Source organism: Boleophthalmus pectinirostris, unplaced genomic scaffold, assembly GCF_026225935.1.
Source record: "Boleophthalmus pectinirostris isolate CB_2022bp ecotype Guang Dong unplaced genomic scaffold, ASM2622593v1 HiC_scaffold_12, whole genome shotgun sequence".
NCBI lineage: Eukaryota > Metazoa > Chordata > Actinopteri > Gobiiformes > Gobiidae > Boleophthalmus > Boleophthalmus pectinirostris.
The window spans coordinates 24,771,729-24,794,465 of NW_026571018.1; the positions used below are offsets into that span (position 1 = coordinate 24,771,729).

At 37.5% G+C, this 22,737-nt stretch overlaps 2 protein-coding genes across 2 annotated transcripts; both read right to left on the reverse strand.

Moving 5' to 3' along the window:
* Window positions 1-1,541: 1,541 nt before the first annotated feature.
* Window positions 1,542-11,079, reverse strand: slc43a2b (solute carrier family 43 member 2b). Its single transcript, XM_020922994.2, has 13 exons — window positions 9,608-11,079; window positions 8,385-8,685; window positions 8,076-8,131; window positions 7,571-7,647; window positions 5,676-5,768; window positions 5,468-5,601; window positions 5,149-5,345; window positions 4,631-4,771; window positions 3,578-3,710; window positions 3,376-3,505; window positions 3,029-3,102; window positions 2,614-2,737; window positions 1,542-2,541 (listed from the first exon to the last, which is right to left on the reverse strand). The coding sequence occupies exons 1-13, from the start codon at window positions 9,765-9,767 to the stop codon at window positions 2,380-2,382; spliced, it is 1,782 nt and encodes a 593-aa protein (XP_020778653.2). The 5' UTR covers window positions 9,768-11,079; the 3' UTR covers window positions 1,542-2,379.
* A 154-nt stretch (window positions 11,080-11,233) lies between these two features.
* On the reverse strand, window positions 11,234-22,365 carry hephl1b (hephaestin-like 1b). The gene is given in 22 exon segments (XM_020922846.2): window positions 11,234-11,795; window positions 12,016-12,030; window positions 12,117-12,270; window positions 12,618-12,757; window positions 13,367-13,589; window positions 13,866-13,972; window positions 14,261-14,386; window positions 14,494-14,633; window positions 14,940-15,153; window positions 15,790-16,002; window positions 16,165-16,283; window positions 16,285-16,307; window positions 16,658-16,863; window positions 17,326-17,457; window positions 17,535-17,674; window positions 18,185-18,353; window positions 19,083-19,337; window positions 19,423-19,590; window positions 19,664-19,876; window positions 20,781-21,025; window positions 22,029-22,068; window positions 22,071-22,365. Coding segments are annotated over 22 exon segments (3,255 nt in total). The 5' UTR covers window positions 22,201-22,365; the 3' UTR covers window positions 11,234-11,712.
* Between the last annotated feature and the right edge of the window lie 372 nt (window positions 22,366-22,737).

The following is a 22,737-nucleotide window of genomic DNA, read 5'->3' on the forward strand; positions in this document are numbered from 1 at the left end:
GTTTAAATTAAACCAAATAACCTACATAGTAAGACTATATCATAAAAAAGACAACACAAACATAAACGCAAAACAAACAAATGAACATAAAAACATCCCAGATACATACGTGTGGTAGGCTAATTGTCGTTGTGGCAATTAGTTGAATCCTCTATAAAATCTATGAAGCGTTTTCCCTCCAGTGCGAGCTCTGCGTCATCCCAGTCGCGGTGACGTAGAAGCGTGGTTATTCTCCGTGGCAGTATCTATGGGAATGATGCGGGGACCACCACTCGTGGCACAGGCGCTTTCTACGTCATCTAGCTTACTTAAGACCCTTCAGCTGCACTCCGCACATCTCCAGAGAATCACAGGAACTCGCAGTCTCCAAATCGTGACGCTTTCTCGCTGATTGTTAAAACCACCAATGGCAAAAAGTCGCATAAGTCCAAGGACCATTTTCACGCTAAACAGTCCACTAAATCTGAGACGCACGTGATATGATGACGAAAGGCGCAGGTCCTAATCCAACCTCTGTAGCACCACATCCCGGAGATTGCAACTCCGTGCACGCGCGCGAGACCGTGTCTGAAATTATGTAATGTCGTTCTGTTGCTGTATTTTTAGTGCATCTGCCTACCAGCATCCGAGCGCTTATCCCAATGTCCCATCCCATGTCTGTCACTGCGTGCGCCTTCGCCCTAGTTCCAAATCCATCAAGTAAAATAAGTGACCTGCGGTCAACTAAAAAAACCTTCATTTGTTTGTGCTGCTCATTGCAAAAGGTCACATACTTGAGCATAGTAGAGTTTTAGAATGTTTTATATTCTTTTGGAGGCCTTTTAGCTTTTTTAAAAGATTTTTTTTCATGACCACAGCAAGCCACGTTGGATTTAATACGTGACCTCAGGAAACCTTTAACCTCTGTTATTGGTGCCACCTGTTTGGACCTGGTGCAGTTCTGCCCGTAGCTCTTCATGGTCACAGTACATCGACCTCTCTCTCTCATCTCTTTGGTGACGAAAAGCAGAGTGTCAAGTGATAGCCATCTGCGAGAGTCAAGTATCAGATACACGAGCAGACTGCTAAACCAATGTGGGGAGTGAAGGCGCACAGAAAAGATGGCGAACATGCACTTTTATCATCTTTTATTATAGCCCTAACTGACCATGTAGGCTATATAACTGTAACTGACTATACAGACATATTATATGAGACAGCTCCTTTATATATATATATATATATATATATATATATATATATATATATATATATATATATATATATATATATATATATATATATATATATATATATATATATATATATATATATATATATATGGTTTACTTGCATATATTTTGGATCTGGGCCTACAGATTGTGTGCTTTAAAGCATAGTGTTTAGCGACCTCTACAGAGAAGAGAGGGAAAAGCTTAGGTCTTAGGTCTTGTTAACGTTTTTCACAGTAGTCTGTTACCTCATGGCTAAATTTTGTAGCACGAAATATTTGTACACTGATTTGTGACATTTTCTGTTGTGCTTATAAACCTGCATCAGAATCATGAGTGAAACATCTTTATTTAGCACCATGTCCAGAAACAAGGATAATACAAATAAGCTACAGCAACACACACTTTAGAAATAATGATTAATTTATCCTAGGGAGGGATGATGACGAGTTGAAAATCTGTGGATAAAGTGCTGATGGAAAATGCAGGTGGAAAATGTCTATATATCATCTAAATCTACTTCTTACTCTTCACCTTTGCACATAAATTATGCATAAGGCATATTAGGCACAGCTAGAGGTAGGCTATGGTATAAATATCATACAATAGCAAAGACAAGGTAATAAATACTAAATAGATTACAAATTACGGTTTTATATCCCCTTCCAGATGGAAAATATATAAAACTAAATTATATTTAATGATATTTCAAAAATATAAAATCTAAAACTATAAAAGGTCTAACCACTTCTTGGTGGAGCATTTACTTCTGTATATGAGACATGTAAAATAAAGATAGCTATTTTGAATTTTAATGGCAAATTATTTACTAACATAAATAGAAAAAACTAATATAATGGATTATAATACATAACTGGAGGTGTTAACATTCCCACTCATACAGCAAATATAATATAACATCACTAAAGCAGAAGAAAATGAGGCTGAGAGGTTTTGGGGGATTTGCAGAGGTCAGAACCTCTTCCTTTCACAGTCTTTCCTCTCACTGCCTCTTCATCTCCTGCTTGTCTTCCTCCTCTGTCATGGTTCAACAGTTTGATGTGTGAATGAGAATCACATCTCATCCAGATATAATATTTATCTATCTTTGAAATCTTCTAAAGGTGTCCTCTCTGTCAGTGAATGTGTTGATGATTTCCTCAGTTTACTAAACCAATGCTTCTGGGATGTCAGAGCCATTGATTTTGATGTAGATCTTGGCGTTCTCTTCTCTTTCCATTTGTTCTTTGTTGAGCACTCTTCTGTAGCAGATAAGGTAGAGGGGCAGCAGAAATCCCAGCATACTGAGAACCAGCAGTCCAATGTTTACCTTTAGGAAGAAGCCATATTTACCCCTGCCCTCTGGACACATGTTTGAGTGAACAATTGTGTGCATACTTACCCAAAATGGATCTCCCTGTAGTGGTCCCATCATGGCCAAAAACAGAGGCTGCTGCAGGAGAGCAAACACAGCACTGATCAGAGACTGCATCCCCGTCAGACTGCCGAACTGGGACGAGGGGTACCTGCATCACAGGAAGCGGAGGTTAGGGCTTAATATTAAATTTACATGTCGCAAAAAGGAAAAAAACTAAAAAAAACATTTTCTCAAAATTATATCAGTAGGCCTGTCATGATAATACAATTTTGAAAAATAAATGTGATACATATTAATATTTAGATATTATATTATTATATTAAAAAATTAAAACCATTGACCCAAAGTAGTTACCATAGAGAATAGACAGAACAGAATAAACTAGACTTTTATAGTTTGTAGGGCTTAATTGGTAGTTTTATGATTTTATAGTACTTACACAGCAGCATACAGGCCGCCAACAGCTGAGTGAATGAACCCTCGGACCACAGTGTGTAAAACAAATGACACAATCTGTGTAAACACAGGATTAAAGGTTAATGCTTCAGAAATGGACAGTGCAGTACAGTCTCCTGAAATGATGCCACTAACACTGTTTACTCAGGCTTAATGTGCTTGTTGTAAAAGGAAATCAGCAATTCATCTATATAACTGGCTTTCAGAATGATTAAGGACTGCTAGGACAGTTGCCATAGTAATTAACAATGCAAAACAAAATATTATATCTTTCGAATGGTCAGGCAGGCAGGCAGGAATCTGAAATCCGTGAATAATTGAACCACTTACCTGAAGGTGCAAATTAGGGATGATGCATGTAATACCAAATCCCACCAGCAGGAAATTTGTGAGCACAAAAGCTCTCAAGGCATTGGTCACTTTCTGTGTCTTTCTGTCTCTGCGTTTCTTCTTCTCTCCTCTGTGGACACAACATCACGACAAAATAAAGCTAAGAATTTTTAGCAAATAAGACCCAAAGGTAAAGACTTACGTGCTGGTGAGCTGTTTCTCTCCATCTCCATCATCACACTCTTTCAACTTCCAGTCCATAATCTGACCAATCACTGGTGTGGTCATCAGACAGAGCAGCTGCAGCACGCCAAAGATGGACGAATACAAACTCACTGTGACAAATGATTAAATAAATTCAAATATTGTAGATATATTTAAAGGTGCACTACGTAACTTTTCTGAACTGTCTGCCACCATAGAGTTTTTTTACCTCTGCCTAGAACAACTCAAATATTATTGGAAACAAGCTGGTGATGCTTCCAGGCCAAATTACAAGGTGACCTTGCTCACAATAAGAATTTATCTTTTTAGGATATTTAAACACCTGTAATTGAAATGCTAAAAAGAAAGAGATACTTTTAACACCATGCTGTGGAACATTCTGAGTAAAGCAATAACATCTCCATGAAGACAAGCCTCCACTCAAAGTTACATAGATGTGCACATTTAAAGCACATGACTAGAGTAACCTTATACTTGTTAATAACTACTACAGTACAATGGGTCAGTAAATCATTAGTTGGTGTGTTGGGGAAACTGCATGCATCAACAGGTATAGCTGTTCAAAAGTCACAAGGATGACAATGTAATTACAGTAAATTAATACAGATAACTTTAAATGTGGTAGTTGTTAAATATGCTTTTCTAGGAAACATATAGTAAATAAGCTACTTGAAACAGTATTTTACCTTATGCAGGAAAATAATACATTCAATTCATTACTTGAAGAACTGCTACTTCTACTACTACTTCTAATGGCGAAGCTATTGAGTTAATGATTGTGTGGTCTTAAGGTTGTTGTTATTGCAGATGCCAAAATAAAGCAGTGGTGACTAAAGCCAAAGGTTCTACAGATCATGCTAATCTTACCGACTTCCATTCTTTCAACTGAAAAGTCAATGGACATTTTGTAAGTTCAGCTGTTGTAAAGTGTTTACGTTAATTTATGGATTTGAAACAGCAAAAAATAGATAATGCTGCATGTAAATAAAAATTTAGCTTAAATGTGTTTGTGGGGGATTAAATTGCTGACCTGTGTTGAGGTCATCAGTGAGTGACTCGAGCACACTGTTCATGGCTCCCATGTAAAAGAGCAGACGCAGCTGAGTGACTGACATCGTGACCGCACTGAGCAGGAAGATGGGGCTGACCACACTCTTCATGAACGATTGGGCTGTAGACACAGGATCAAAAATGTATAATGTTACAACAAGAAATAGTGGAAATTGTGCAAAATATGATAAAAGATGATAAATAGGCTTATGGTCCTTTGTACCGTTTTACTGCAGACTTTATAAAGAAATAACTGTTAAGCACTTTTAATTTTAAATTATTTGTGTTATATCAATACCAATGGCTTGTCAAGGTAGTGTAAAAAGAAAAAGTAGCATATTCATAATTTTGTTAGCCTCCACAAAATATCGTAATGAATATTGTACTGTCAGATGCATATAGTGGAACTATCATATTAAGAGATTTGTATATCGTTACATCCCTATTATATACTCCATCAGCTTTAGCCCATGGTGTGATTCAGAGCTATATTCTTACTTTCTACTTGTGCCTTAGAGTCCATCTCCAGGTCCATGGTGGACAGGCACAGCTTTTGGCCCTCTTTGGTGGGCATATCATCAGACTTCAGGCTTGTTCCCACGCTGAGACGCCGCCCAACAGTGGTCACTTGGCGATAAAACTGCTTCCCTGTGATTTTGTGGTCAAAGCCCATCCAACTGAACTTAATCTTCACACTAAGGGAATATGAAAATACATATTTTGTGGCATCTCCTGCATTAACATAGAGCTTGGCTTGGCTATCTACTTGTACATTGATGGAGTTCTCATATACTTCTACACAACATGAGGCACTCACGAGTAGTCCATGTCCTCTGGTCCAGGAAAGGGCTCAAGGGGCCAGTTGAAGAAGCAGTTCAGAAAAACCAGGCCAGCACAAGCTGCCCACACAACCAAGATGGTGATGAAAGATATGTTCAAATCATAGATCACCTGTGGTCACCAAAACACTAGTCATAAACCTGAGTATGGCCACTGATGTCCTCATACTGGTTTGTTGTTAGTACCTTGACTCCTGGGAAGGTGACAGCTGAGGAGGCATAAGAACCAATCATGAGGGCAATAAATGTGGAGCGAAGGTCCCCAAACATATTGGGCAGCTGAAGAAAAAAAAAGAAGATTTGTATTAAAGAATATTAACATTAAATACAAGAACTGGTGTGGTCTTACAGCTTAAATAATGTTTGGGGATCAAAGGTGAAGACAGTTTGACATCAAACAAAGGAAAATGATTTCAGATGCAATTTGAAAACATTGACTTTATACAGCTGTGAGTTAAGGGCTAGTTAGGTCAGGAGGCATTTAAGGACAAGGCTCTGTTGGGATGTTCTGGTCTGCAGAGGTCAGTAAGAGTGGATGCACACAGCACATTATATTAACATCAACTAAAAGAAGTGTCCATAGTAATGTTGTGATACGACACATGTTTTATAAATACATGTATTTTACATGCAAAAGAAGACATTAAGTATTTATTATGTGGTACACTGAAGTCAAATAGGGATCACACAAAACACACATTAGTGGTGCTTGGGAAAGTGCCAAGCCTTCAGAAGGTGATCTGAGAGTTTAGTTACAGCATTAGAAAGAAAAAGGCCTGCAGAAAGTCATGATCAAGGAGACTGCTCTGGCCAATGATTAACCCAGCAAGAAAATGCAAGCCCACAGGCCAAGATGGAAAACATGTTTTTATTCACACACTGTGGACCCCTTGAGTTAAAACTTCCATAAGCACTAACACACTAATGCTAAGGCTGCTGGTGGTGATATAATGCAGAATTTAGGCCCCCATGTTTAAAGAGTGAAATATTGCCAGTAGGGGCTTAGAATTAAGACATTTTATTGGAAGATTGATGTCTGAGGCCCTTTCGAAGAACTGCATTGCCATGGAGCGGGGCTAGACTGTTTAGAGATTTGGGGAGGAACTATACTCTGATGAACAGCAGAGGAGTGAAGGAGAAGTCATGATATAGGGTTGACCTTTGATCTCTTCTGTTTATGTTCCAAAAAGCAGTATTTATGGGTTTTAGCATGTACAATGGAGAAAGCAGCTTGATACTCCTTATTTGTTAATTAAAGGGTCCATATTACGCTATTTTAAAAATGTTGATTTCAACAAAAAGGGTTTGTTTTTGATTTCTCGTCACAAACAAACCCTACAATTCTTCACTCAAACAGAAAACACTGTTCCACCTTGTGATGTCTCTACTAAACAGAAGGTTTTACTGTTAACTTGAAAACTTGAAAACATGACATCACAAGGTGGAACAGAGCACTTTGAGCTTTGGAGAAGAAATGTGTGAATGAGACAAAACACAAGGTTTTTGAGAAGATCATAATATTCTAACATGCCTTAAAGCTCACAAGAGTCCGTTTTGTGTAATACAGGTTCTGAAATTATTGTAGCTTCATTATAATTGCTTCAGAGTCCTAAGCATGTACGTATGTCTGTGTGTATGTATGTCTGTCTGTATGTATGTATGTAATAGTTTTAGAATAGGTTGTTAACCTTCTGGCTTTTCCATTTCATTTGTTAAACTAGCTATTGCGTTACAGCAGCTATGAGTTGGGCCTGTGTATAATGCTTTCCATGAACAAGCTATTTGTTGCATATGGTTGGATTCATGGACAAATCTGTGATTGAATATCCTCTTACTAAAGTACACTGTGCACCCTTCTCTGTTGGCCCCTTTCTGAAAAATGCATTTAACTAATTAAAACTGTTGTCTTCAAAAACACAGAGCTCAGTGTTGCCAAAGCCAAAACACGGCAAATCAGAGACAGGGAGGAATGCCGGGCCAAAGGGGGAGGGGGCATCAGGGTTATTACACATACACTATAATGAATCAACAGGGGAGTTCTTGTGATAGTAGGACATTTACATCTGGACAAACAAACTTACTGTGAGAGAGGTGAAGGTCATACACATGCCCCCGAAGCCGTTAAATGTGAGGGCGATGAAGATGAGGACAGAGAGTTCTGCGGAGGACACACATTTTAGTACACACCATTAAGTACAGAGAGGCCAAGGAAAAGACTCGAGGAACTGCTGAGCTGAAAAGGTTAAGGAGCTTTTGTGGAGTCATTCTGGTGAATTTTATTATAGGTGAACACATCATATGGACAGCTCATGTTAGATATTTTATACTTTTTGTAAATAAGACAACGAGGCCAGACTGAGATGGACTGAACATAAACCCAATGGTGATCTGATACTTGGGACAATATTCTATTTTAGTGATTAAGTCTATTTAGTTAAGTTTCTATTGAATGCAGCTCTATACTCAAACTCAGATTTTTTTCCCTTACTCATTCCCGTTGAGTTGATGTGAGTTTGGAGCATGTGGCTATAAATAGATATAGTTGTAGCAAATATAAGGAATATAGTATGGAGTATGTGGACTTACCATTTGGATTATAGGCTCCATATGCAATCATTAGACAGGACAAACCAAAGCAGGTGCTGCAAGGAATAAGGAAATATGTTTTATAATATATATATTTTCCCTGTATGTATGATGTAGTGTACTGATAGTGGTTTGCATGTTGTTTGGAAAACAATTTAACCAAATGCTCTTCTTGGCTAGGGATGATGGCACTAAGACTAGACTGGTTTCTTGTTGCTTGTTTAGATATAAACCAGCCAAAGTAGTTCCAAGCCTTTATTCAGGCTTACCACTACCTTATGATAAATTACTGTATGATATTCTCTTTACCTTCCCAAAAGTCTGAGCTTGCGTGGCCCATATTTGTCCATGACAATTCCCAGCGGCAGAGTTATGGCAGAGAGCAGGAAAGACCCCACCGTGAAAGCCAAGTTGAGCATCTCATCCTGCTCCTTACATATGAGCCAGCCGTTCATTCTCAGAGGGCCATCAGGGGGTAGTAGAGGCTTCATCTCCACCCCATCCCCTAAGCCCACCACACCCGTCTCACCATCAACCAGCATATAGTAGTCTGCATACTCATCAGTGGATGGGGTGGGCAGGGACAGGTTTGTAGAGCTGGTGTGATTTCCTGTGTGTAAAAATATTAATGTGTGAAACTGCAGTAGCCACGCTGTGCTAGATCTGTCCGATTTGAAAACCTTAACTAATATATTTAAAAACATGTTTTAGGTACACATTTGTGTAGGATTTGCATAATACTTACTGAATATTTTTATTGGAATATTTTTCATGGATAATTTTTGTCAGTATTGCCCACCCTTATATGTAAAAAGATTATTTGGGTGAATATGAGCAATTTTTTTTTACACTTCTTGCAAAGAAAATAGAAAATGTGGCTGAAGTAATGTATATATAGCAATGTACACATTTTTTCTTGACAAGTATGACCTTTCCAAAAGTGCTACATCTAAATGATGATATTTCACTTTAAGTCCACACTCATCCAGTGTGATAGACACATGTTGCTGAGGTTATTCTGGGAAAAAAAAAACTGCTGCTTCTGCAAAACCCTGCTGACTATGACTTTATTTCTGCTAAATTGGCAGAACTAACTATGGACCACCATATGTATACTTTTGAAAAATGTATTTTGTTTTTTAGTTTTGCTATCAATTACTGTCAGTCTCTATCACTTACAATCAATCAGTGGACTTTCAACATCCATAATGGTAGTAATAAAGGTACTGTCAGTGGCTGCGTTTCATATCACGTGCTACAAAGAGCTGAGCTGGTGTTTCTACACTTATATTATCAGTCAGATAAGAAAAAAGGCTGACCGTATAAGACAGATACCTACACATTAATTCAAAACATACGTTACATTCATAATTTTACTTGTTTATCAGCTCGTATTCACAAGCGGCATAGCCAGTGATCCCTTAACATACAACAACAAATGAATGAATACAGCATTGTTATGTAATGAGTTACCATGCAAGAAGAAGATGGGGGACAAGTAAACCATAAAGCTAAAGTCAACAAACACTTACCCTCTTCAGTGCAAAGATATGAATAGAAGCCCTCAGACTTGAGCATGATGAGCAGGGACCCCCATCCCAGCAGCACAGCAGAGAACAGCAGGTTTTCAATGATAGCAGTCACAGCCATCCACCAGCGCCTGGCAAATGCTGTGGTCAGGGTAGGTGCCATGGTTCAAACCAAGACCAGTCAAATGAATTGAAAAAGTTGATGGCTTGGGTTGTAGGTGCAGGCCTCCCCTAGGTGACGCTGGTATGGTCACCTCTGCAAAGAGAAGGAAGCAAGAGCAATCACTGGTTTTATAGCTACACCTACCATTCAAGTCACATGACCACAGGAAGGTTCAGCTTTGTGAGATAAACATGATTAACTTTGAACCTAAGATAACCAACTAGCTGACAGCATATTTGTAAGAATACCAACCTTCAAACATGTTCTAAAATCTTAACAATTCATAACTCACCTTGAAATATGAAATTATGAAAATTACATAATAGGGAATTGAATCTGTGGTGATATAAGGGTTTTTTGATGCCTAAATCAAACTGGTCTGAACAGGACTCTGAAAATGGGGCTCTCTCCCCTCTTTCTCTCCCTCTCTGAACTGCCTATGTCCCATAACCCCTTCAAATCAAAATAGATTCATCCAAGCGCAACTCATCACTTCTGTGGTGCATCGAACCAAACAGTAACACACATCAACATTAGCCTGCTAACACAAACAGAAGAAAAACGAATTTATCAATGTTAATTATAATGCATATAAATTGGGACAGAACATAGCCTGCAATAATTCAGCAGAAAAGCAGAGCACCTACATTGTAATAAAATAAATTGTTATCTGACCTCCAATACCGCGTCCAACAGCGTGGGCTCCTCTTTATGTGAGTAAATGGTCACTTTTCTGCCAAAGGGCCACATTTATGCACCCATGAGTTAACAAACGGAGAACATAGCGCCATCTGCTGACAATTCACACTATTGCATGATACTGTTAACTTATAATTAATGAATGTCAATAAAACGGTTCAGGAAGTGTTCATCGATTAGGTGTTAATTAAGATCAAACATATAGGAAGCTATAACATACGGCTAGATAAACATAGCATCAGTAAAGGCTCTTACGGACACTTAAAAGAGACTGATGGAACCGTAAACACTGCATAATGATCACTCGCTTTGAACTCTCAATGGAATTTAATCACTTGTGAAGGGTATGTAAATTGAAAGTAGTAAAACATGGTATTTTTTCTGAGGACCTGAGAACTTTAACTACCTTAGTGATAAGATTTCAACTGTGCGGTAGTGAAAATCAACCATGTATTGATTGTTTACAGAAAAGACTTGTTGCCCTGCTTTGTAAGTTCATTTGAGTCAAAAGTGAGACGCACTGACATTATAGAGGAATGTTGCTGCAGTTTAGGCATAGTCTTTATTATCACTATGCATCAATCAGAGACATCACAGGTACTATCTTAACTCCCACCATATGGGAATGTGCGTTGTGATCGTGTAGACACTGTCCTGTTTGTTATGGAAACCCGATTCCCAGCATTGATCAACTCGTTTCGACCTGATAGTGAACGATAGTGATGGCGAATTATAAAATGCATAACAACAAACGCAGACATCTCAGCTCAGTATCGAAACATTTATTGATCCAGCACGTTGCTTAATAGATACATGTTTAGGCAATGACTTTTTACTCCACGATTGTTCATGGTGGTCGAAGAATGAGGACAGCTGATTATAAAAACTGGTGAATTGTTACATTATGCACATCCATTATAGAGCGTCTGATTACGCTGACTAATTGGGTGTAAAATCATGCCCCCGTGTGGACAAAGTGTTTTAAGTCAGTCTACAACACAAAAACTAATTTTATTGCACTTGCACTCAGCAATTTGATATTCAGTCAAATAGCCTTCTTTGTTTTTGGATTTTCTTTTATATAAATACATTACAATGCACAAAACCAAAGCAGCAGTTCATAGATACAAAATAAAAACATCTTCAGGCTTTATAGACATATATTTGTAATAACCAAAAAAGCAACATGTGCCCCTTTGACTCTTTGGGCCTAAGTGCATAAATAATCGCTAATTGTGGCATTCCCTTATTTAAATACGGATAAACTCAGGAGTCCGAGCACAAACAGTAGCGTTACACAGGCATCCAAACTGCATCCTGTGCCAGAAGCTAGATAAGATAGAAGAGGAACATAACATAAGTCAATGAAGATAATGTAAACATAACCTACTTTCTGACAATTACAAATCTCAGATGTCTAAAAAAAAGTAGCAGCATATTCTCAGTGCCCACTATAGTAAAACTGTGCATCAATACTCAATGTTATTTATATATTTGTATTTTTGGTCACATATGGGGTGTATTGTTTATTTTTTAGTTTTTATCTTACCATACGGGGAGACCTCTGTAAGAAAAAGAGAAATACATTAAATAACATGTAGCTTACAACTGCCAGTAAATAATACATAAATTGCATTAGATGAACAATACTTTGAATGGTATAGGTGGTCTCCATGCCTGCGTGTATATGGTCAGTAACATGGCAGTGCAGTAGCCATGTGCCTGGGCTATGAACCACCATTTCTATTGTCTGAAATGTCCCCGGGAAGAGATCAAACACATCAGCACGGTGCACACGGTCCGTCTGGCCAAAAAGTACATAAAACAGGAAGTTGTCAGTTAAGAAAGTCTGGAAAATCTTCAAATAGATTACAGCAGTGGTTATCAAACTGTTCTATTTTTGTAGAGTTTTGCCCTGACCATGGGTGTGTGCACAATTTTCCTGACTTGGTCTGAAATTGAGTTCAGTTTAGTCCTCATGTAGACTTGGTTCGGTCATGTTCCAATTTAAATTACATTTTGTGATTTAACCCTTTAGGACTTAAATAATTCAAGTTTAGTCCAAATTCATTCCTGAGTTAGTTTCAGTATTATTTCTAAATGTATGCTTCACATTCTGAAAAGGCATTATGATTGTCTTGTTTAGTTTACCCTGTATGTGAATGTCTGAGCGTGGAAGTGGACCGTGTGCATGTCCACCTCATTGCCCATTCCCAGCAGATACCAGTTCACCCTCTGGCCCTCAGTCATCACCAGGCCCTGGAGGTTCCCAAACACTTTACCATTGATCCCTTTAAAAACATGTAAAATCTGTTTTAGAATACAGTGCAATGCCAGCTAGATAAGCACAATATTCAGTTCAATTATTATAGTTTGTAGTTTAGGAGTAGTATATTGCTATGTCTGGAACTGTCTACAATGCTTAAGCTCTGTAGAAATGTGAAAAATGTAATATATATTAATGATAAAAATGGTTTGGTAAAAGTACTTTTACATTGTCAAATTACAGTACAAGCTAATCTATAGCAAATGATTTGGAACAAATCTGACAATGACAAAAAGTGGACCACATGGATTATGAGTTTCCAAAGTAACTGATATAATGAAGTAGTAAAAGTCTCATGAATTCCTGTAATACACACTAAAATGGTCTGAAAGTGATATGTAGTAGATAGTAGTAGTAGCCTGTAAGTAGAATTGCAAAAGTTAATAAATATGACCTTTTAGTTTGTCTTGATCCCTTGATGTTTATGTTTCTGTAGAACGCTTAAGGATCAGCTCAAATGCTTTTCCCTCTGAAGTGCTCTTTTCTCACAAGGATCAGTAAATCTAACATTCCAGTTTGAGTTGGATTTTAACCCCATCCATGCCTGTCTCTCTCCTGTCCTCAAAGCTCTTACCATGCATCTTGTTGCTCTCCTCAAAATCTGCATCTTTGGTGACGTGGTCAGGGTCAATTCCCATGTATGTTTTGATGTTTTCATCCAAGTACCAGGATTGGTTTTCATCATGAACCATAAACAGAAGTGCAAATTCTTTGTCCACATTCACAATCTTTCTGTCTGATGTTAGTGTCCCGGGACGACAGACCACCAGGGGTCCCAGGAGACCACTGTACATGTCCTAACAAGAAACACAATATCACAAGATTATGCAGGTTTAGTTTATCTCATTTCTGTAGTTGTGGGTTTCTTAGTATGCTATTAAATATTTGGTATATTGTAGTTACATTTTCCACCTAGTACAACTAAAACTTCACATTACTTATCATAGGTTATTGAAGTCTTTCACTTCATATTCAAGTTTATTTAAATGATCACTGAAACCCCTCTGTCATGAATATGTTACTGATTTTAGTGAGTTTAACAGTTGCCTTAATAAATAAATGCTAATAGTTACCTTAATAAAATCTACAGTTGAATAGTAGGCATAGGTGATACAATCAGGATCAGAGTCTCCAGGACCAGCACTTGGAGGAATGTCCCAGGTCATCTCAAGTACATACCCTGTGAGAGAAACACAACGCCATTCAAACTCAGAGTGGCAGTGGCCTGGGCAAGACATTTAGTCCATCTTGCATTAAATCTGCCCTCAGGATAGAATAGGCGGAATGAAACAAAATAGAATAGGTGAATGGTTTCTTGATATTAAGTGATATGAAATACACAGTAATGGATATAAACTTAAAATAATCATTAAGAGTTTGTGCTTGCTATTGATTCCTTCATTATACATTCCATTGTTGGGTCTCGGTAAGTGTTTATTACTTCTGATTCTGAAGTGTTGACTCTTACCTGGTTGTACATGAACATGGGACCCACTTGATCTTATCCCCTGTGCTGTTAGTGAATATGGTCTTTTGGCTTTATTCTTGAATGTAATTATCAGCTGGTCTCCAACCTCAGCTTTGATAATGGGGCCTAGTCAAAACAAAAGATTACCCATAAACATTTTAGCACTTAACTTTTTTAGCAGCAGTTTTTATATAAGTGGACCATTTGTATAAGTTAAAATCAATGTCTCTCACCTAGTATTTCTAGGTGCTTTTGGCTGGGGGACCTGCCCTTCTTCATCTTAAAAGTCTCATCAGTGTACTCTCTGTAAACCACCTTCTTGTAGCGTGAACCAATCGTGTTCGTCCCTTGTTCCACAAATGTATTACCAGGACTATGCATTAACACAAACAAGTTATAAACACAGTTTTGTTTTGTTACATAAGCTACTCAAAAGTAGGTAGAAAGTTACTTACACTCTACTACTTTCATATTGTGTTATATAGCAATAATTACAATTTAACAAGATACAGGGTGATAACAGATGATAAATTGGCTGTTTTCTGACCAAAGGGTTGATGGATTGCAATCCAATTTGAATTTATGTTAAATAGTTGAATTTTTTATTGTACTTGAGTAATATAATTTATTAAGTACTCTATTTGTACTCAACCCAATGCTGCTACTTGTTGTTATGCACCTGTTTTTTGCAGTGCCATGTTTCTCCAGCTCCCAGTGTCTCTTTGGAGAGTAATCCCACACTATTTCTTCTGCAGAGATAAAATATTCCACAGTTTTCTTCTGTTTATTCTCAGCAGTTTTGAAGGTGTGTCCACTGCACTGTTTGACTTCATACTGCTGCCTCATCCCAGCTGAGTAGTGGTCAGTTACTCTGCAGCTCACTTCAAAAACACCTGTAATATTCAAAGTAGAGGTAATATGCATGTATATAGCTAGAGCTATTATTGCCACATTGCTTAGAATCTACTGGAAGGTCAAGTTTTTCCATTTCTTATTCCTGGGTTTAACAGTGATAAAAAACTAGGCAATTGCAGTTTACAATCAAACCAGAGAACCATCTATTGAATGGTCAAAATTATTCTAAATGGCAGCTCTAAACAGGAAACTGAAGCCAAAGTTATTTTAAGGCATCACCTGTAAAACCTAAATTTATATTTAGAAACACAAAACAAAACAAAAAACAAAAAACATGGGGACTAAATATTAAAAACGGTAATTATTTGATTTGTTATTTTAGCTATAGTGGCAAGAATGTGATTTAATAATGTTGATTTAATACTTTCAAATATGTCTAGTATGTTGCCTTGTTATTTAAGGTCAAGCTCCAGCGCTACCCTCTTGAAGTGGTTCTCATAAATCTTATAAACATGTCTAAAGTCAATGAAAATACCATAAGGTTTGACCTTGACAAGTAAGAGTGTTTCCTGTTGTGTCTCACAGGCTTATCTGCAAACCTTCTGTCAAACAATTTATGAAATATGTCTGTCCTGTGATTGTGTGGGTGGATGTGTTTGCCTGACTACACTTACCAGGGGTGGTTGGCTGCATGTCGACAGTTGTGGTAGTATGAGGAAACAGGTTCAAAGTGTCCCGAATAGTGCTCTGTGTCTTAAAAGTGTTCCCTTCAAAATAAACTCCATGGAGATCCACCTCTGTGCCCAGGCCAAATGTGTACCACCTGACCCGGTCCCCAGTGCACATCTCCAGGCCAGGCAGGTTCCCATACATCCGTCCATTGACAGCTGCAAATCATATAGAAAATTAAATATCAGTTAAATAATAATTTACAAATGAAATGTAAGGCAATACTGTATAGCAGTGTGAAAAGAGTCCATGAAATAATACCATTATTACAGTCAACAAAAATTAACCCTAAAAATTAAAATCACAAAAATAAAAGTTACCATGCATTTGATTGCTTTCTAGAAAATCCTCATCCTCACGATTAGTCTCGCTGTTGCCATAACGCTCAATATTTTCATCCAAATACCAGCTCAAGTTTTCATCCATAACAGAAAAGAGAAAAAAACTCCTTGTCCACACCCATCTGTGAAAAAATAACAATTACAGTTACAAACCCAAAACTTGTCTACTCCACTACGTAAGCCAAAAATTATACAAAACATCAAATTAGTCAGAGGTATACACACCAAATAGTGTAAACAGTTAAGAATAGGCTTTTACAAATAGCTTGATGCTTAGGTTCCATGCAACATATTTTTAACAAGTACAAAACTATAAAAGCTAACATATTGATCATTATTTGGCTTATATCTAAATAGGGTCACATCAATTTTCACAAAATTCCATCTTGTATAATAAAAAAAAATTGGAGAAGGTGGTTTAGACACTTTTACACCACATTTAACTGGAAAAATAAAATTTTAAAAAATTCACCGCTGTTCCATTTTCTGTCAGGGAGCCTTTCTTGCACACAAGCAGAGGACCCACTAGCCCAGAGTTGCTGTCTTTGGGTGGGTCCGTTGCAGAGTAGTAAAGATATGGGATACATGAAGGGTCTGACACTGAGGGACCTTCCAAAACCCGCCAAGTGTAAGTGAAGCTCTCCCCTGGACCAACATGAGAACCAGGCTTGTCTTCTCCTTCAGAAGAGAAATGCACTTATTCATTACACAAGAAACACATTGCAACTTTTGTTCCCCCATATTGTCTATTCTATCAGTAATAGAGGCAATTTAAATATTTCCTTTCAATCCTTGAAACTTTTATGAAAAATATCTCTCTATATATTTTTTTAATTATCTACTATATTCATGTGCTAATACGTGCCTGTGAATGTCTTAGTTTGGATTCAAGTATCACACAAAACCATGCAATTAACCACAAAAGGGCAGAAATATCACTTTATACCCTTTTTTGGAGGTTATGCTAGATGCTTCTGATTGTTTTATTTTTAATCAGCTGTTTTTGTTGTCATTTTTAATTGTTATAATATAATTACAGACGGTACACTCAATATTCAAGTTTTACATAGCTCCTGAACAACAACTGAGTTATTATGTATTTTTCAGTATAGATCTCCCACCTCTAGTTGTATGTTTTACCATCTAAGTAGCTGGCACCCTGAAAGCGTTTGCTATAGTGGAGTCCGTGAGGTTGGATGCTGTAGTTTCTATCAGCCATATTCTTAAATACAATTTCAAGTGTGTCTCCTTCTTCGGCTCTCAAAACAGGACCTGGACCAAGGTACACATTAAGATGAGCACATAGCACCAGCTAACTCAAAACAGACTATAAAAAATAACAGGCTTACCCAGAATTCCCAGATGTCTGTGTTCAGGAGAATGTGTTTTTTTAGTGGTAAAGCTGTCATCTGTGTATTCTTTGTATAACACCTTAATGTACTGTCCACCAATTCTACCATCTTCTCTGCTAAAGAAAGTCTCTGAGTGACTGAAACATAAAAAAAAAAAAAAAAAGGTTTGACATGTTGAATAATAAAAGTGAGCAGAAAGTTTTCTTTAGTCCAGACGAAAACACAGCAACAATTGAAACATGCCACTGTTTATTCTCACTACAATAAACTCAGCTTTACCACAAACCAATGGTGAAATTGTCCAGACACTGACTAATAGCACAATCTCTGGAAACTATGATCTTACAAGCTTTCAAAATAAAAATATTTGTGGTGGTACACTGGCAAAAATATTTTTATTGTGTGTGGGTGTGGGCGGGAGACACCACTTCATGTCTCACCAGGTAAAAAAAGGCAAATGAATATATGCTATGGCCAGTTAGAGAATCAATTTCATAACCTTGCAAATTACCCTGTTTTGATGAAGCACTGATCCATACATACTATAAATACACATATAGCAATTTCTCCTGTAGTTTTAAGTTCATCAGATTCACATGATGTTTCTATTTTTTTGTATACTTTGATATTATTAAATGAGCTCTTACCTATCAAATTCAGTCAAAGAGACATTAGTGATGAGATCTTTTCCAGAGGGTCCATAATCCCAGACGTCCTTTTCTGCAGCCAGGTAGTACGTGCGAACCACCCCACTACTTGGAGTGGAGCTCACATCACTGCCACAGGACTTCACCTCGTAAAAGGCTTGCATTCCAGCTGAAACAAAGAGAAAGATTTATGTGGGACATTTACTAGAGAGCAGATAACCTGTATGATGTACTTTAGAGGAAAAGTCTAAGTTGCAGCATCAATGGTACTGTAAAATGATAAATAAACAATAATATACCGTGGCTATAGTTACAGTTAGTGGTAGCAAGAACTACATGTTAATTTGATTTAATTTATGAAGTGTATGTCGTGAGGATGCTTTCTTAATTAATTTTAATTCACTTGCAATGTTCACATGACTACATCTTGGTAAGATTATGAGTTGTTTTGACTTTACCTACATAGAATAATATCAGCAACACCTATTTGAACCATTTAATCAATTTATTTTTCCCATAAAGTTGTATTTTTGCTTAATCTACAATGCCTCTAGCTGCTGAATATATACTCAAATAGTGTTAGTATCTGTATTGTATTAATGCTGAAATCTAAATGTGCCATATGACCAAAGAAGTCAGTCATTTCAAAAGTCATCATGGACAGATCATGTGTCCAGTTTGAACTTTGAACAGAAATTACGAGTTGTAGCATGTTCAGGAAATGGTGTAAGCAGTGGAAAACATCATTATTGTGTTATTTGGTTGACAGCTACAGAAAAAAATGCATACTTCTCTTTTTAACAAGTCAGCACAACAGTTTCAGTCTAAGAACAAACAAAGGCCAACCACTAGTGAAGAATTCAGAGGTCACACTAAAGTCAAAGGTGATGTGCCCTACCCTGCAAGTGGTCATTAACCTGGCAAGCCAGAAGCCACTTTCCTCTGGCCTTAGGGACCATCTCAGCTGCTGCAAAAGTGGCAGGAAACAGACTGAGGACATCTGTTCGATGTCCACGGTCCAGAACTGTGTTTCCATGGAAGAAGACAGAGTGGATGTCCTTCTCATTGCCCATTCCAAAAAGATGCCAAGCCACTGTCCGGTGCTGGCACAAATCGATAGTGGGCAAGTTACCAAACATATAACCATTAATGGCTGTGATTGGAGAAAGAGAAAAGTAAAGGTGAATTTTCAGTTATTAAGCTCTATTTAAGTTAAAACTCATAACTACAATGCTCACCATGCATCAAGTTGGACTCAATAAAGTCTTCATCCTTTACATCTGGTGGTTCAGTTAGATTGAGCATGTTGTTCTTTAGGTACCAGCTATTATTTTCATCCACAATATGGAACATTAAAATAACATCCTGGTCGGCATCACTCCGGGACATATCATCTTTTAAGATTCCTATAAGATTGAAGAAACTTTGTAATGTTATTATTAGTAAATTACAGGGTTGTCCTTTATCATTGTATCATACCTTTCTTACAGGTGAGAAGAGCTCCGATCAATCCTGAGTTAATTTCTTTGGGAGCATCTATGTGAGAGTGGTAAACCCAAGTCAGGCAGTTAGCATCTTCGTCTGTAGGCGCAAACTCAGGTCTGACCTCCCAGCGATAGGTGTAACTGCCTCCAGGGGGCACCATGTCATCTTCCTTCAACCTTCCAGAAGAACCATCTGGATAAAATGCCCCTGAAAACCATACCACTAATTATTATACTACAGCTATAATGTAAAATGAAAATCTTGGTCACATAAAATCCATTTTATTAAACCAACTGAAATAAAGTATGTCCAACACACTAGTGGGTCTCATCAGTCACAACCCCCACGATAACAATGGTTGACATTCGCAAACCCCAATGATAAAGTAGATGATAAAGTAGCCTATTTTGTCTAATGTTTTACTTTATTTTCGGTCTTAGGTGTATTGATCTGGTAGGCCAGTCATTTATCACTTCATCCCCAAAATCATTCCACAACTCCCATGGGACTCCTGACCCTCAGGTTAAATTGCAATATACTATTTCTTTCTGATAAAAAGACAGCACTGTGCAGTTGTGCTGTTGCCTTCTTCCTGCTACAACCTGAGTCATATACTTCAACTAGGCAACAGGCAACTTTATATGTTTATATTATTCTGACTTTAAATACTAAAAATTGTAGTGGCTTTCACAACTTATATTATGATTCTGATTACAATTATATAAAAAATGTAGGTGAATAAAAGCGTTTAAAAACACCTCTTACTATTTCTGGCTTCTATATGACCTTAAATTCTCTGGTAGTTGCACAAGACCTTTGTCCCACAAAGACTCCCTGTTCCTTTCTGTGTTGATTTCCTCCTTAAAAAAGGAAGCAACTCTTTAGTCTCACTTACTAAACTTTACTAAAATTTGGAAAATTTGGAACTGTGAAATTTTGTAAAGCATGATATGGCCTAAATAAAGGAGACCTGCTGTTGTTAAAAATGTTTCTCAGAAAAATTTAAAAAATGTCATTTACATAGTTTGGTCAGTTTTACTGACATACATCTGTGCCACTTAATGTAGTAAATCAAAGTAATCAAAGTAGTATAATCAATAAAAACATACACCTTCAGCATCTTTCTCATAGAAGACTCCATGCGGGTGAATTGAGTAGTTCATTGTTGCAAAGTTCTTCAGATTCACCACCACCATGTCACCCACTTCAGCTCTCAGTACAGGACCCAGATAGCCCAGCCATGGAGGACGAGGAGCGAGCTGTTTAAATGTGCCGTCAGTGAACTCCCGGTACATAGCCTTCTTATAAACTTTGCCTATACGATCAGGAGCTGCTGTGAGAAATATAGATGCAGACCTAAGACACAAAAATATGTAAGATAGATATATCACATATAAAGAACAATAAAATGTACCTTCTCCATATCTGCAATGCCTCATAGCAGCTACATTTGAATATATAGAACAATTATTGCTATCCTGTAATATTATTCTATACTGAATCTTTGCATGGATGAGGAATACTTCTAGTAGTCACACGGATATTATTGTCCCTTTAAACATATACTATACTACACTATACTTTACTATACTATTATATATACTATAATTCTTACTTTATATTTTGTATTTACATAGTCACACTTTTTTGGGAATGTGGTTGTATAATGATCTTTTAAATTATATAGTGAAGGTGTACAACAAATTGCATCACGTCCAATCTGTGTGACAATTAGACAATAGATTACAGGCTGTGCTGTCTAATGACCTGCTACCGGAGCAAAGTGCTGAACTGACAGGAGGGACAACACAGTTCATTCAGTGTTGGCAGGCAAGACAAGGACATGTGGCAAATATTTATATATATACAACATTAATATCTACTATCTACATTTCACAGTATATCTAACATTAAAGTATGTTATCTATTATCCGTATGCCTTCGTTATAACTAAAGTATAATGTATGTATGAAGTGTGGCCAAGTTTATGTCCCGGAAATAAAGAAATGTGTAGACGCTGAATTTACACAATGTTGTACAAATGAGTAATCACAGTGGCCATGACAAATTGTAAAAGTCTCAAAGTTCAATTGCAACTTTGGTCTTAACAAACGGTGTAAAAAAAAAGTAATGATGACTATATGTAATCTCGGTTATTTGTAGCCACCGATATATCTGAAACCGAATATTATGTTGTATTATAGTCTGCAAGCAATCATAAAATGGTCTAAGGTCTAGCTGATTTGAGGTGATCTATTTCTATAACATGAGCTACCAATAAAGGTTTATTTAGGCAGGAAAACTCTTTTCAAATTAAGTTCAAGTTGAGGCAATAAAAGAAAACTTATTCACAACTTACTCGTCACTGTCGATATCCTGACCATTAAGCAGGTTTTTCCACTTGGCGCATAATCCCAATAGTCCTCCACGATCCCCACATAGTACACCCTCTCCCTGCTGCTCTGTCCCGCCGCTGCGCACACGAGCTGAAATAGCAAACAAGCCCGTAAGACCATCACTGTCACTGCCATATTTCATAGGAATGTGCCCCAAGATGACCACACTCAAGAGGAAGAAAACACAACAACTCCCGTTAACTTCCCCATGCGTAAATGGAGCAGGGTTGCGCGTAAATGGAGTAGGGTTGCGCGTAACGACAAAACGGCAACCCACGGCACTTATGAAACTAAGCAAAACAGTCGGTCCATTCACAGCGACGACCGCCTCCAGTGGGATCAGACGACAAGGGATAATAACCGCTCAATCTTCTGGTGCTAATTGTTGTAGGATATGTTTCCTGAATACCCCATGGGAAATTAAAATAATCGTTGTACTTGTTCAAAATTGAGGCAGCACCTTTAATTGTTGCTCGTTTTTCTCCAGAGACACACAAGGATGGTTGGCCTCCATCACCGTAGTAGACAAGAGGAGACAAACATTCATTCATTTTAAACAAGTATCAATTTCAGTGTTAGACAAACCTGATTTTTCTTGTTATGGATGCTGCTTTGACCAAAGCATTAGACTGACATCTGCCGCCAAGCGTCTGCAATTAAGCCATGCTACGA

Coding starts and splice junctions, on each gene's coding strand:
- slc43a2b (XM_020922994.2), bottom strand. CDS start 9,767: ATGGCACCTACCCTGACCACAGCATTTGCCAGGCGCTGGTGGATGGCT. Junction 8,132..8,384: donor AAGCTCAGACTTTTGGGAAG/GTAAAGAGAATA, acceptor TATTCCTTGCAG/CACCTGCTTTGGTTTGTCCT. Junction 3,506..3,577: donor GAGAAACAGCTCACCAGCAC/GTAAGTCTTTAC, acceptor TTGTGTCCACAG/AGGAGAGAAGAAGAAACGCA.